Below are 16,150 nucleotides of genomic sequence, written 5' to 3'. Positions count from 1 at the left end.
CGACTGACCGGAAGTGAAAGCTTATAACGTTAGTGTTTTGTTTACAACGATTCCTGCTACTTTAATATACGTGAATGTACACTTGAACGTGGTCATGACTCTCCAGCCTGTCACAAAGTAACAACGACGGTTAAAAATAATTATGAGTTCGTTTCACGATGCGTATAAAATGAACGTAACAGTGCCTGTCCTGTATATCCGTCTGTCCGCACGTTTCTACTAGAATTTTGATTAAATTAGGTAAGATGTGTTATGCAATTGGAAAGCCATGTAATGCTAATAGCATGGAGAACGCGCAAAATCGTGATATGGAAGCGACGGGATTTTTAAATTATTTGTTTGTGTGAGGCTGTTTCTATGTGGAAATAGGCCATTAACGTTTACATTGTCTTTCCCCCAGATGATATATGAGCGTATAAGGTGCTGTGGTTGAATGGGTTTTACATGGGATAACTGAAAAACTATTCCCACTACTAATTCTACATTGACTGCCATGGGACCAAATCGGGGCCTACGCCGTGAGAGGACGGCGGCTAACCTGAGCTATGGAATTTCTCTGTATTTATGTACGAAACTTTCATTAAACTTATAACATGTACAATATGAGGGTTAGTCTTCTGGGTTGTTGCGCCGTGAGGTCTGGTAGATATTTACCGACTTTTCAGAGCCTGATGATGGAGGCGGCGAGGACCCATGAAACGTTGGTAAACATCTATTGGTCTGCACGACCTTACAACCCAGAAGACAGCCGTCTTCGTATGAACCCAGTCCACTTACTCGAATCCTATTTCTTTGCAACTATAAGAACTCTTTTTTATGCATGATCGAAAAATGCGATTTCATTTGGATGTGTTCAACTAATTTAGACAGATTTAAATTAATAGCACTCACTCTATGCTGATCGATTGAACGCGATGGGAAGGAGCGGAGTACAGTGATAATGTAGGTGGCTGATGAGTAATTCAAGGAAAGAGGGACTTTTATTTTTTATGCGATTTCACCCTCTGCCAGTTTTCTTTGGAACACAACTGTCACATTAATTGAGGAGTACTTGTATTTTATATTAGGGGCTATACTTTTCAGTGAATCTGTCCTGTAGACATTGCATGTTCTGGTATATTTCATATAAATTTTCTGTTGCGTTGGTCGTTTTAAAGAATTTTGTCTCTAACTCCCAGGGCTGTTTAACAGTTAGCTATTTGCTGTTATTTCGAACTTCGAAAGCTTCTGATGATGCTGCGTTTTGTGGAAAACTGTTCGTATGAAATCATCCATTGTCTGAATTATAAAATCACGAGGTCGGAAGCTGGAATTTGCTTTCGTCATCAGGCAAAATGGAAAAGAGGGTAGAAAGCCTATCTCTTAGACCTCCTTACTGAGGTGGTCTCAGACCAGACCCAGTTTTGCCTTCTTCCTTCTCTTTACCTGATGATGAAAACGCAATTCAGCTTTCGAAAACTTATAATTTAATAATTTAAACGATGGAAAAAGTCCAATAGGACAATCTTACACGTGTCAGTTTTTTCTCTGTGACTACGCCCAACATTTAAGTCGGAGGACCACCCTTTGTCGGCTGTCTTCCACTCGTTAACCTTCACAGTAAACGTTCAGTTTGTTTTTGAGGGCTAAGAAACTTAATAACAAAAATAAAACTATTATTTCGAATGTAAAGCAAGTCTTTATTTATCATTTATCACACAAAATGTCGTTGGTTGACTTAAAAGACAGAATTGTACCATATTCAGCTTGAGGCATTTATACATTTCATTTTAGAAGAACTGGTGCATGCGCGTATGCAGCATAAGCAGGGGCAGCGGCGTAAACAGGGGCAGAGTATGCAGCTGCAACCACCGGTGCTGCCAATGCGTTGAATCGCTGGGCGACCACCTGCGAACTATGGGCGGTTACCACGGCTGGTGCAGGGGCATAGGCCACCGGAGCTGCGGCGTATGCAGCCACGGGGGCGGCTGCTAGAATTCCAGGCGCAGCTGTCACTGAACTAGCCGCCAAGGCGACGAGCAGGAAGCACTGTGCATAAGATTAAGATATTGTTATCAGCCCTGCGAAATGATAGAACATTAATCTGTGTGCAAATGTAAGAGGATGGTCATTAATATTTTAATATCACATGAAATTGGAGTGTACCAGGGAAGAATACACAGTTTGCTGTATAAGAAATTATAGAAGTGGGTTAGCATGGATAAAGACTGGTATTTGGAAACTGTGAGTGACGAGAGGATTTAAAAAAAGGGTGATGCCATCTGCGTAAGGAGAAGAAAAATATTCAGATACGATTATAACTTTCAGAAACGATTAAACGGAGGGGTCAGTTTGTGAGTAGGACATGGCTTATCGTTAGTGACTAGGCAGCTTCAAGGGGATGCTAAATTGTACTAACGCTGTAGAATTAAGAAATATAGAAACATACCTGTATAAAATTATATCTAATTTGAAATAGGAAAGTGGGATTATAATTATAGTAAAATAATAAATATTGTATAGTAGAAAAATGGTACAACTAGGCATTATATTAGAGCTGTGGACCGCAAAAGCCCAGTATTCTGTGTACAGAATTGAACGTGGTAAATAATTAAGTTATATCAGTATTATAAAATATGTCTGGCGCTTCCGTTATTCACACTCTTTGTTAATAGTAACGTATACCGACGGTGACGATGTCAAGGTATAAATAATATTGTACATTAGTCATGTAAGCGTTATTATTTAATCATCTGATGTTTTATACGTCACATTGTACACGTCGATGACCACTGGTAGACACCCCGAGCGGATGTAAACAGACCGCAGCACCATTATCCGCAGTCGGTAAACGTATTTGCTTGTCCGATAGTATTCTATCACGCTGAGAGATTTACCGTGTTGATATTCCTGTTAGAACTGTGTTATATTGGGTTAGAAGCCAATACTAACATTATATGAATTATCTGTGACTCTGTGGATTGGATTCAACTAGCTCAGTACAGGGTGTATTGGTGGGATTTTGAATACGGTAATGAATATTTCGGCTCTACGAAAGACGAGGGATTTCTTGACGAACTCAGCGACTATTAGCTTCTTGAGAAGGGCTGTCCTCCATGAAGTTGGTTGAGCTGCGTGTTGCGTGTTGCTCCTGAAGCCGAGATGAGTGCTATGATCAGCTCCTACATCCTTGCCTATAGGCCATTTATTATATACTCACCTCATGACGTTGCTTGGCAGTTGAAAGTACGTCCTTAAGTAGGATTTGAGGTTTTTGGAGCGGTGAGTCTGAAGACGTTCTGGGTTGTTGCGCCGTGTCGTCTGGTAGAAGTTTATAGACGTTTCAGAGGTCCTTTGCGCAACAACCCAGAAGACAGCAATATACGTCCTTAAGTAATTTTAGGATAAATTTATACCAGCTGTTATTGGCAAAGAGTGTACCTAGATATGTTGTCTTAATTTTTTCAGAAACAATTATTTGAGAATCGGAGTTGATCCCCCTTGGGTAATATAAACTTACCAGTCTGAAAAACATGGTCTCTGTGTGGATGGTCCTCTTGAAGAGAAACAATTTGAATATGATGCCTTGCTGTTTCAGTGGTGATGTTTATATATCGTCTCCAGATACTCCTTTGTTACATCAAGTGTCCAGCTAGCCAATGTTACGTCAGTTTACCATAGTAACATCCGCGTGAGTCGAATTGACAATGGAGTCACACTGGCGTCATATTCTGTGACAGAGAAAGCCTCGAATACCCTTCTGTTGCGTCATCTCCATGTTACGCGTAGGACATTGTTACGTAAGGGGTGAATCTGATTACAATGCTGAGAGCTATTTCCAGATTCCTATATCTGAATTTTAACAACACATCAATATGTCTGAATGCGAAGAGTGTTACAAGGAAGCTATTTTTATTTAAATAATGGATTTTTACGTCAAGTCTTCTATATGTAATGGGATTAAAATAGAGTACAGTTCCAGGATTCTTTGCTCTGTAATTTGTAGCTAATTTTGTTATTGATTCATATTTTTAAAACTCTGTGTGTGAAGAGACCACTTTGAATAGGTTAAGATATTTCCGTCATTTATGGAACCCGATTACTGTGTTCGCAATAATTTGCCAGTTCTTTAAAATGTATCACGGTAAACCTCTCATCTATGCCTAGATCTCTCAAATGTTCTCACAACTTCAGAATTTGTGATTAAAAATGTGTACTCCATTCTCATTTCACTACTATGCGTGCTGCATGCCTAACCCATCTCCTCGTCCTCAATTTGATGACTGACGGAAGTGGTGGAATGACGATTATGAAGCTCTCACTGTTATTTTCCCTTATCCTCTATTCTGAAACACCATCGCTCAATTTGTAGCCTTCCTTTGTGGTCAAAGAGCGAGTTTCACACTCAAGCAAAGTAACGGGTAAAATGTTTATTTTGTATTTATTAATATTTAGGTTAAAAATCCTTTACAGCACGATGAAAGATTCTGAACTGCTTTGTAATCGGTTAAATAAGTGCCAACTGTTCAAAGAAGATCGTGTTCCGGCCGTTTTAACCCTGGTACACTTTGAACATAATGTATGGTTGTTTTTCACAAATTTGTTGTTCTTCCAGGACTGAAAATTCGGTTATTAAACTTCAATCGTGGAAGTTAAATGATTGAGCTATCCCGTATCATCTGTGATGATATAGTGTCGTTAAATTACCTTCGAACAAAATATTAGACCTAATTAAATCATAATACAATATGTCTGTCCACGCAACTATTTTGTTTTTTATTAAATTGTTGATTATACCAACATGTTTCGACTCAATCAGGATCATCTCCAGTTGGTTACGTACAGGTTGCTATTGACTGTTGGTGCAGATATGATAATACAACATTAAAAGTTGAAATGGTTATACCATTTGATGGAAGTTAATAAAGTTAAATTAAATTTATGTGTTACAAGTCGGTGGATTAGTTTTTGATTTAACTGTTTACCGTAACACGTTATTGTTCTGTTGCGTGTATGAACCAACATTACATTCAGTAAAAGAGGTTTATGTGGGCCAAGAATGAATCTTTTAGAAATAAGCTATGAGTGATTGTGTGGATTAGATTCACCTGTCAGGATATCGAGTAGCGATAATTAAAGGGAGATGGACGAATACGACAATACAATCTTTACTGCCTATATTAGGCTTCAGAAAAATATCTGTTTAAATGACGATCGCCTGGAATTCTTGTATTCAGCGAGATAGTTTACCTCTGGGGAAGGTCAAGATGGGAATATTTTAGTTAATTATACAAGTATCTCCAACTGAAATTCTGTCAGATTCAAGTACAATTACTTAAGGATTATGTGAGGAGACGGAAGAGGAACGCTTTCAAATCATGGCATCGCTATAGAATCTAATTTGAATTTATAAAATCTGGAAACACTCCAGTAAACATGTCTTGTTTGACGGTCTCTGTCCGTATTAGGTAATACAGCTACAACTTTTATGCTGGTTTTTATTTGAATAAACGTTTTTTCTATTACTGTAACTTGAAATTTTTATTCAAGAAAAAGACATTTAGCTTTAATTTTTAAGACATTATGTGTGAGAGCTAAATTGCACTGATTTTCAAAACTCTAAATTTGGACCAAATGGCCACGAAATTAAAATAATATATCACGTGCAAAAATTAATAGGATTAGAAAATTCACGGCTGGAAGTCATTTATCCTCTGTCTCCTTAACTAGTGGGTGGAAAAACAAGGGCGTGATTTCATGCCGTGGTAGATACGAAAGCGGTTAGAACGCTGGCCTTGTAATCCTATGGTCTCGGGTTCGATTCCCGGCGGTGCCCGAATTTTTAACTTGTGTTGGGCAAGGCCGTGGTCTAGGAAGCACGGAGTTTTCCTCCGGGGGCTTCCCCGGTTTCTCCGTGGCATCCCAACAATTACTCCATTCACACACAGAAGAAGGCAATGGCAAACCACTTCTGGATCATCTGCCAAGAACGTATATGAACAGGTCCCAGTCCGAGAAAAGGATGGAAGGATCCTGTTCATATGGACCTGTCGTCAGACAGAACACTAAATAATAATATAAGATGTCAGTAGCTCGTGGCTCTGTCGAAAGCTCACATTATAGCCTTAATGGAAAATAGAAAGATCTAGTAATTTAACAGAGATTGTGGTTAAAAAGGAAACTTTAAAAGTTAAAAAGGTAAGTTTTTTCCTAATCACAATGTCCAGGTGGAAATCTGTTTGAGTTTGTAGTTAATTAGGAAATTATCTTAGAAATATTTTTTGTTTGTTTGCATCGGCACTGAATTTATTTTCGCCCTCTGGTACTTGGGACACATCGAAAACTGTATCATTACCTTTATCAAACTGAAGTACATGTTTTAAATTTTGTATTTTTGTCGTTTTACTACAATACCATCAAAATTTAATCCCCACAAGAATACAAGATCTAACTAACTAACTAGATGTCTTAAGGAACCCGATGGTTCATCACCGAACTAACCAAAGCCCTCCACCGGTCCCTGTCCTGGGCCAGCCAAGAATATGAGCTGGTTGCTAAAACATTACATTATATTTTAAGTGTTTCCTGATTGTAGTCATGGTAACAGATTATTGTGGTTGGTTTAGTTCATCATACTTCATTGTATTTGGGTGGTTTCATAACAACAACAGGACCACCTTTTCAAAATATTGCCCTAGAGAAAATACGTACGAACTTTTAGTTGAAGGGGAAAAGCCACTCGGAAGAACCTAGACGTAGATGTGAGGTTAATATTAAAATGAATCTTTGGCAAGTAGGATTGGAGTGTGTGGATAGGATTCATCTGACATGGGATAAGTACCATTGGTGGGCTTTTGTCAACACGGTAATGAAACTTTTGGTTACGTAAAAGGTTGTGCGTACTGTTTGGTTTTCAAGGTCTCTTGTTCATGGATATAATTTATTTTTAGCTACTTAATAAACAAGTAAATTAACTATTCTGGAAATTGTCCATTCCGACGTAAAGTGCCCTTGTTAAAACCACTTACACCGCTTAATTATATTTATTACCTTGTGCGAAATGCTCTTAAGCAAGGTAGGCTAAGATATTTTATTTCTGCCTCTGAAAGTTTTCATGTACAAGATCTGGTCACACCTTTTACTCTGTATTGTAACCTGGATCGTCTTCAAGTTAAACTGACATTCTGATCGTAAGGTAATGACGGATAATGATGGTGGTTTGGTCTATTACGTTTCGTATTGTCAGCCTTTTGGACTTATTCCATCATTCTGTAGAACACTCGTTTCGGGAACTGGATCTTCTCTTGTCTTCAGTGAAGGATACCTACTCGTTTGGGCCCGTTAGAGAGGTTTAATACAATAACTGTTATTATTAACTGTAACCACGTATTGTGTACATACGTTCTGTTCTAAATGACTCTTAAAAGTTCTACTGCTGCTGCTGCTACTACCACTCCTGCTTCTACAGTTCAAAAACTCTGGCCTGTTTAACATCAGAGTGAAATCTAATATGATCCACCTATTAATCAGGCGACTGATTTGAAATTAACTCTATGGTAGCAAAGTCCGAAGGTTCAGCGCTGCTAGTACTGAAACCAGCCGCTCGACACGATCTTGAGTCAGTTCTGTCAGCCACCCGTCTTCAAAGCCCACTTTCCTAAGACTCTTTATTCTCTCATGTTGCCGCTTTACAAGAGATTTTTCGACAAAATTTTGTAAGCATTTGTTTCTTATCTGTGTTAAGTGTCGATTCCATCGTAACCTCCTACAACTTGCTGTCCTAAGAATATTAGTTGAGTTGTACAAACCACGCAGCGAAAGAAATGTTATGGTAGCAGTAAGAAGAGTGACTGGAGCCGGTTGGTCCAATTCGCATGACGCTCTTGCTACTGCGCAGCGCCGTCTAATTTGAATCGAAGAGTAGATACTGTCCACAGATGACGAGAAAATCCCTGCAAGGGGAAGTCGTTTCTGGTCGGTGCGGAGGGAATTTTACTTATCAGCTGGACTAGAGGGCAGCTATTGGTGGGAAGTGTGACACGCCATAGTTTTACGCTACTACACACAGACTGAAAACATCAAGCAGTTAGGAGTAGCGTGTAGTGAGTGCACCTCTAATGTGTTCTGTGGGCGTTGTCATAATATTCTAGATTAAATAACTTTGCCACTGTGAGGTAATCTTAAAGCTGTATCCATTAGAACACATTAAAGATTGTTCGTTCAGTGGTTGTGGAAAGAATACTTTTAGGATGGGTCGTCACTCACCGCGAAATCTTGCGCATGCGCGTTTAACGAATTCCTAGCAGGGATTTTCTCCTGGTCTGCGGACTGTAGTTAACTTACAGTAGTCGAACCGAAAAGGCGCGCTTAGTCTACATCACCAAATAAACGTATATACTACGTAAACCGAAAACCACCTGAGACAGCGAGGTACAGCCACTAGGAAATTATGTTTGTAGCACGAACAATAAATACTTCCTTATATGGTACCCCTCTGATTAACTTTTTTACTTCTAGCGGACGTAGGACGCACGGTCTTGTCCCCAGTACGTGAGTAGTTATGCCAGGCATTATGGACTGAAGCGGTTTTGGAAATATGATGTTACGCCCCAAAATAAGAGACCTATGAATCATATTGTTTGTTGGTGGGTCTGGATAAAAGTACGAGTTAACTCTTTCAAAAATAATAAAAAGACATTTACTACACGTAGCAAGATGCGTTTATTTCTGTACAAAACATTTTGAAATGGAGTGACGTGGTGAATGTGGTGGATGAGTTAGAAGTAATGGCCACCATACAATCCGTGGTAAGCCAGAGGGTGGCCGTACGTTTTCACCAAGGGAGCTGCTACGACGGGGGCAGCGTAAGCTTTAACCACTGGTGCAGCAATAACTGGTGCAGCGTAGGCCAGGGGGGCTGCGTGGATGGCAGGGGCAGCGTAAGCAACTGCCGGGGCATGCAGGTAGCCGGGTTTAGGGGCTGCAGCAGCCAATGTCAGAATGACAGCAAGAACAATCTGAAACCAAAACGAAAATACAAATTAAAGTGAAACAGGAGACTGAGTGGCTGATTGATGACGGAGCCCTACGATTGTTTAATGATGTCTTTAGGTTGTAGCGCCGTGAAGTCTTTTAGAAGTTTGTCACGTTTCAGAGGTCCTTGCTGCCTCCATAATCGGAGTTATGATACCCTGATGCAGGCAGCAAGGACCTCTGAAACGTTGGCAAACTTCTACCATACTACAAGGTCCTACACCCCAGAAGACAGCGATCTTCGTACTCGCCGATGTGAGAACCTCAAATCCTACTCAACACTGGAATTTATTTTTATTCAGACGATTAATACTTCTCTGTTAGAACGTTTCAAATTTAAATCATAGTCTAATATCACTTCGATCATATTCTTGTAAGTTGCTTGTGGTTGGAGCTTTACGTGTGCACGATGTGGAACTACCCATTTCGAAATATCGACCGGGGACCGACATTTTTAAACATTGTGTTTCTATCCCATTTTATTAAATAATGTGCCTTGATTCAGGCCTCGACCACTTGTCCATATTATTCTCTATTTATCTTTAAAATTACTTTCCAATTCGAATATATTCAGTTGACTAAGTATCATAAAACAAACACAAATAATACACCCTCTGTACCTTTATGTGTAAGAACCGTTTTAGTATTACACTCTTAACTCATCTTCGCTTTGTGAATGGTTTTACCACCAAAATTTTAATACATTTCTTGCAAACTGTAATCTGCTAAAGAACTTAATTATTATAAATTAAATATTGGCGCAATCTGAGAAGTAAGAACTTGCAAACACGTCCCTAGATTAACTCTAGAAAAATCTACCTTTAACCATTTATTAGTGCCACATATGAGACATATTTAATAGACGTAACTTTGGAATAATTTTGAGATTTAAATGAAAGGTTTTACAGAAAATCTTACATTATTTCTTTTGTCTTATTATATTATTAATATAAATCTATAGGTGCTAACTTACAAGCTTGAACATGGCTGTGTTGTTTGTGGTCGCTTGCTACCTCAGTGCGGTCTTGTGTTGAGATATTATTACTGTATCCTCGGTATTGAAGGGGGCTTATATAGTACAGTAACGTTCCAGTTATAGACGAGGAGGGGGGCACAGATTTGTAAGAGGAAGCCACTATGATGTGGCCACGGTCAAGTTGGAAATGATCCCATACCGCATTGATTACCTGTAGCAGTGACCCAAGCGACAAACATTTGTTATATTCTGTTATCCGTCAAAAGCAATTCTTTATTTCGAAGTACACATTGTAATATTTCAATATCCTGAGTTACACATTCCAGTTATGTTATCTCATAAGCAGACTATTGTTTTCACACTACATATGCATGGAAATTACTTACTGTAACTTATAATCACATTTAACCCTTTGAAACCGGAAGCTAGATTTCTAAATATTTAAGATTTCTGTGCGTACCTCAAAGAAAATATGAATACCAATTTGTTAATTCTGTTTGAGGAAATTATCGTTGCTTACTCTGTGAATCCCACGTATCAATAATTAATTCTGAGGGAAAGATACATGGTTGATGTTAAACAAGTTTATATATAGGTACCACTGTGCTTTATGGCAGTAATCCTAAACGTTTTAAATTTAAAAGTGATATTATTAATGTATTGTTTCATAATCATAACTTCGTATTAACGAAGACTTAAACATCCCGAAGAGCAGTGGTTTAAATACTGAGAAGTGTCCTGTTTATCTGTGGTCTGAAAGCGCCGTTGAGCCGTCGCACCTTCCCGTATAGTGGTGTAGCCATCTCCGATATATTTCTGAGACCCGGTCCAGCGATAGACTGTCCACTTTGTTATATTGGCGAGAATCTTTGAATGAAAGAGTAACAAAGTAATTAAAAAAATACCTATATAATTATGATATTACTCATTTGAACATCACGTAATCTTGTTTGGGTGACTAATTCAAATGGATGGCATGGAATATTTGGCTGTGTGTTTAAACAAGTGAAGTGAAGAATAAATCATTCACACATTTTATAAGCATCATGGACGGTAACCTCTTGGGAGACATGTGTAGAATTGATAATAATATTAAAATGGGTCTGAAGTAAATATATTGTTCTTGATCAGAATAGTGTTACGTAGACAGATTTTGTGATGAGGGTGATGAATTTTCGGTTTCAAAATTAGAGAATTTATCAGTCAGTTTAGACAATAAAGATTCTGTTGCATGGTGCCAGATAAGAGAAAATAAAACATTTTTATGGTGAGGAATTAAGAGTTGTACAGAATGAAATGATCCGGGATAGCTCAGTCAGTATAGTGACTAGCTACGGGCTGGACGACCGGGGTTCGATCCCCGACGGGGGCAGAGGATTTTTCCTCTAGCCTCTGCGTCCAGACCGGCTCTGGGGCCCACCCAGCCTCCTATCCAATGGGTACCGGGGTCCATTCCCGGGGGTAAAGCCGACCGGGGCGTGATGCTGACCACTCACCCCCATCTAGTGCCGAGGTCAAGGAAGAGAGGAGCTATACCTCCACTCCCCCCAAACGCCTACATGGCGTATAGTGGGACAAACTTTACTTTACTTTACAGAATGAAATTATAGTGACCTATTTTAACGCGTTTGCCTAGAAGTATTTAGCAAAACCTTTAATAACATTTAGGTGCACCGGTTGAGTTTCGATCCGGTAAGGTAAGAAGACTTACAGACCGTGTTTTACGATCTAAACATTCGAATAAATGTTTTGTTTAATAATCGTATCTATTTTATGACGTCTTAGCGTCTTCCCAGTTATATTTCACATAACCTTGCTGAATACTTAGGTCACTTTCGAGGAGATACAGTTTTTTTTTGTTGTAACCGGAAGTTGTAAAGTATAGTAGACCAGTTAGCCAAGGTGTGTAAGCCCTGGGGACACATATACTCCCTCCCTCCTTATTTGAACACCAAAACAGAAGCGTGACTGTAAAATGAAAGGATACGGTGGTATTACTGTACGCTGTCTATGCGAACGAGTTACCGTTTTTAATAATTTAGATTACGAGATTTTTAAAGTAGTTTTTATTGGCTGACTGTTTAATCACTTTGCGGAATGTAAGAGATTTTAAAAGAGAAATTCAAAAGAATCGTATTTTTGAAGCTTCAAAATAAATACAGGTGAATCTCCTCAGGAGTTTCCACTTTTCCTTATTTATACATTTATCGTTAAATTCAACTGTATGCACACATTATGTTCTAAAATATTATTCTATTTTATTTTAACCTTACGCGTTGTCTGTTCTTTCGACGTTTCAGGAGTTTACATTCCTACGTGTTTTGCCTTTAATGTTACATGGGTAGGGGAGAGCATAAAATGACATGGCTGGATAAAATGGTACGCTGTATTATTGACAAATAAATATATTGCTGGAATGATTTTTAAATTTCGCACTGTTAGATTTGTCATACCAAATTTTAGTAAAAAAAAAAAACGTTGAAGGGAAATCCTCTATGGATAGGTACCCAGGCGTGAATAAGTTAATAATATTAAAATGTATCTGATGTTCGTGTGTTGTCTGCATTCTACTGACGCTAAGTAGTTGTATTAATCATTTCTTTATGTGGGATGTTTTAAAATTATCTTCCTGTTTCCGTCTAAGTATCTCTCTCATTTGAAGATTAAATGTAAAAACTGCGTATGTGTCCTGTTACCACATGTTTGTTACATGTCCTGGTAGTTTCATCCGACTTCGTTTACTACTATATATATCGTATTTACAAATACTTCCCCAATCGATTTTTATTAAAAATAACATAGTCACGTTAAAACTGTGTATGTGGGTGGATTCATTCGCTCGCTTATTGGCATTTATATTTATACGTATATTAAAAAGAAAGACAGGCGAGTTATCGTATCCCACCCTGTTTCTCGTCCTCCACCCACAAATGTTCATAGAACTTGTTACGAACATCAAATGACTGGATGCTAACCTAACCTTTCCACTCTTCGTGCGCTACTGTCATTAATGCCAATATGCCATGTCATAATGTCAGAATGTGATGTTGTAGCAACACTAATGAGAGTTCATGTAGGGTCCTGACATTTTGTGTGAAATATTGTTTCCGTGTCACCAATTACAAGAATCCTAAAGATAGCGAAACTTTGAGATTATGAGAGTTTATGGAAAATGTAATATAGTAGGAATCTATGCTAGAGGAAAGGCTGTAGAGAAATGAATCACTAAATTTCGTAATTATTATTATAGAAGTCTTGATATTTTTACCATGAAGATTTTTAAAAAAAATAAGGAAATTAAGTGACAATATGCCTAGAATTTTTTTTCCCTTAGTAACTGCTAATAATTATCTGGCATATGATTGTGTAACTTGTTTATGTTTTATATAAAGCAAACACCGATGTTAAAATATTTACCTTCAGGAAAGGTAAAGTGAGAGGTGGCTTAAGGCATTGCGTATTCACATAACGCGAAGAATTAAGAATAATTCATATATTGTTGGACATTTCTTCCCGGATGTTACATTAGTGACTGCCACGCCTAGAGCCCATTTCCTGTACCACGTAACCACCTTTTGAAGTCCAAAACTTTCTATGGTTTTGTTTTGTGAGAAGTGTCACATGTTTTATGTATCAGTTCCTTATTGCTTCAATGAGCATTACGGACCATCGCACTGTGCCAGCTACTTTCTTCTATTTTAAAAACGTACTTGTATTTAAATTCGTGTTTGTTGATTACTCTGGCGGTGCCACAGCCTTTTCATGTACGTTCCTGCTTATGGAATGAGCAGCAGTTAAACTGTACAGTGGGGAAATTCGAAGCTTGATTGAAACACACAATTTCTCAATTTTAAACGATGGTGTGTTACACTCGGATTAATAATTTCTTGGGTTTTGTCCATCGTCTGGCGAAAAGGGAACGGTCATCTACTCAGTTGGGTTAGTGTGAAAGGGCTAACCTCATTCCATATTGAAAATGAGGTTCTCATGGCGGTGAGTATAAGATTGAGCCCTGATGATGGATGCAGAAAATACATCTGAAACGTTGTAAACATCTACCAGACGGTGCTACAGCCCGGAAGACATCTTTCACTTTATCAAGATATTTTCTGATTGTCTTGATACATTGTCTTAACTCCGAATATATTCTTCACCACCTCGTTTTCAGTTTTTACAGACCAATTCACACACATACAAAAGTTATCTTCACAGTTTTTTCAGACTATGGGTTTTGAACTGTGTAAGTATGTAGATGACAGTAACTTATAAAGTAATCTTCAATTTTATATTCAAAAGTCAATAATTGTCTCCAGATTGATCACTAAAATTATTGTAGTCTTTTCTTCTCGATCGATTTTACCCCGAAACTTCCACGAACCTGAGCTAAGTGCGCATATAAACGTGTTATATTTTTGGTTAATTTCTCAATAATAAACTTACAAATAAGGCCAAGCTGTTCTAGTGTTTAAAGACCACGTTGTTGGGTGTGATAAGAGTTGAGGTTGAACTCGTATTTTGACTCCAGTGCTAGTTGGAAATGAGTGGCTAACTCCATGCTCCAAACATTTTATCTCCAGTGAAAGAGACCGAGGTACCGTCTTGGTGGAAGGCTTCGGGGGTCTCAGAGGCGGTCTGAATGTAACTTTTTGTAAATTTTCCATATTCCACATCGGAGTATATTTTACCCTTGTAGAATCATAGAAACGCGAAGTTGCGCACGATGGTCGTGACGTAAACGAGGTGAACAAGCCATACCCTTCCTTTAAGTAACCCTGACATCCAGGTCACAATGAGAGAATTGTATGGGAATTAATGCGTTAATGAAGTATAGATACTTTCTAACTTCAGTCAGGCTAGAATTTAGATTAAATCTGGTCGTTCATTAGCGAGGTAACATCAACAGCTGATACACTACAACACAGGTAGCCTTTTATTCTTTCTAGACTTCTTATTCTCATTCATTCTTTCCTTTCTAACTTCTTTTACCATTTCTACCGTCAGCCGTACGACAGTTTAGGCGGGCAGACGTTGCCTTATTACCTCTGAGACCCTGGTTCATTCACCGAGACTTCAAATGAGATGCGTGGTAGATCAAGTGATACTGAAGCAGAGTTTAATTCGAGTTCTCTATAGATTTTATCCCGCTTATCATTATTCCACCATTGCTTGACACTAATCTATCATCATCACCCGAAGAGGTTTAAGATAGATCTGATCAAGTTTCACATTGCCATGCCCTCGATAGTTAGCGACTTCATCTCTGACCCGGCACGTGGCTGGTCGCGGAATAAAGGTTCTTCTAAATAAAATCCAGACTCAACGTCCGTTTCTCACAGATACGATTGTGACGTGGGTGTAATAAAGAATGATGTGCCGTGTAATCTGGTTGATATTGACCGACGTTTCATAGTTGCTCACTGCCTCCATCCTCAAGGCAGTAAGCAACATACCAGAAGACAGCCATCTTGTAAAATGTAAACGAGGTTACGAAACAGGGCAAAGATTTTATCAGGATCTCGGCTCTGATGCTTGGAGTTGATGATACTGAAGGTATGCAGATTTGCTTTGTTTTATCTTGAAGTTTAGTTAGCAGACAATCCGACTGTCAGGGTTTGAAGATATTTGACGACGCTGGTATTGTAACGCGTCCAGGAGGATTAGAAGCAAGGCAAGGCATGGCATTACGATATCGTTGAAAGTAACGGGCAGTGAAACACTGAATAAGCTAGAGCAGACGTAACCGTTTCATGCTGATTTTGTTAAAAGCATGTAAAAGACTTCTTTATAATGGCGTCTCATTCTTTCAACATCGAAAATAGAAGTCTTGCCTTGGATAATACAAGACGCCCACAGAATGCAATACAAATTTGTACTGAACATATATCGGACGTTTCGATACCCTACAACCCTATAACTGAAGTCTGGGGTATGAGGATATAGAATCAGGTTATAGATACTGAAATATGTGTAGTGTAGGCGTCTAATAGAGTTCCGCTGATGAGTAGAGGGTAAGTCAAATGTTGAAAGATTTTTAAACAAGAACTGTGTGTTATGCGGGTAAGAGAACACAAAAAATAAGACGTCTTTTTTCTGGGATCTTGCGCCACGTAGTCTGGTAAAGTTTGCCGACGTTTCAGAGGCAACATCTCCACAATCGGCACA

General features: G+C 38.6%; 2 protein-coding genes and 1 long non-coding RNA gene across 3 annotated transcripts in view; 1 reads left to right on the top strand and 2 right to left on the bottom strand.

Annotated features, from left to right (window-relative positions):
- The window catches only part of LOC147872313 (uncharacterized), a 160,660-nt gene that overhangs the window by 82,152 nt on the left and 62,358 nt on the right, over positions 1–16,150 (top strand). The window lies entirely within an intron of this gene.
- LOC147872314 (uncharacterized) lies at positions 1,659–3,659 on the bottom strand. The gene is made up of 2 exons (XM_087357271.1): positions 3,500–3,659; positions 1,659–2,028 (listed from the first exon to the last, which is right to left on the bottom strand). Exons 1-2 carry the CDS (start codon positions 3,512–3,514, stop codon positions 1,765–1,767), a joined length of 279 nt encoding a protein of 92 aa, XP_087213397.1. The 5' UTR covers positions 3,515–3,659; the 3' UTR covers positions 1,659–1,764.
- Positions 8,677–10,095, bottom strand: LOC110829405 (uncharacterized). The gene is made up of 2 exons (XM_022063095.2): positions 9,986–10,095; positions 8,677–8,996 (listed from the first exon to the last, which is right to left on the bottom strand). Exons 1-2 carry the CDS (start codon positions 9,995–9,997, stop codon positions 8,757–8,759), a joined length of 252 nt encoding a protein of 83 aa, XP_021918787.1. The 5' UTR covers positions 9,998–10,095; the 3' UTR covers positions 8,677–8,756.

This window comes from Zootermopsis nevadensis, unplaced genomic scaffold (assembly GCF_977971745.1).
Source record: "Zootermopsis nevadensis isolate Lab colony 2312 unplaced genomic scaffold, Znev_1.0 Znev_ptg000028l, whole genome shotgun sequence".
Taxonomy (NCBI): domain Eukaryota; kingdom Metazoa; phylum Arthropoda; class Insecta; order Blattodea; family Termopsidae; genus Zootermopsis; species Zootermopsis nevadensis.
Note: the sequence above shows the minus strand (reverse complement) of the source record. Positions and strands in the feature narration are given on the sequence as shown.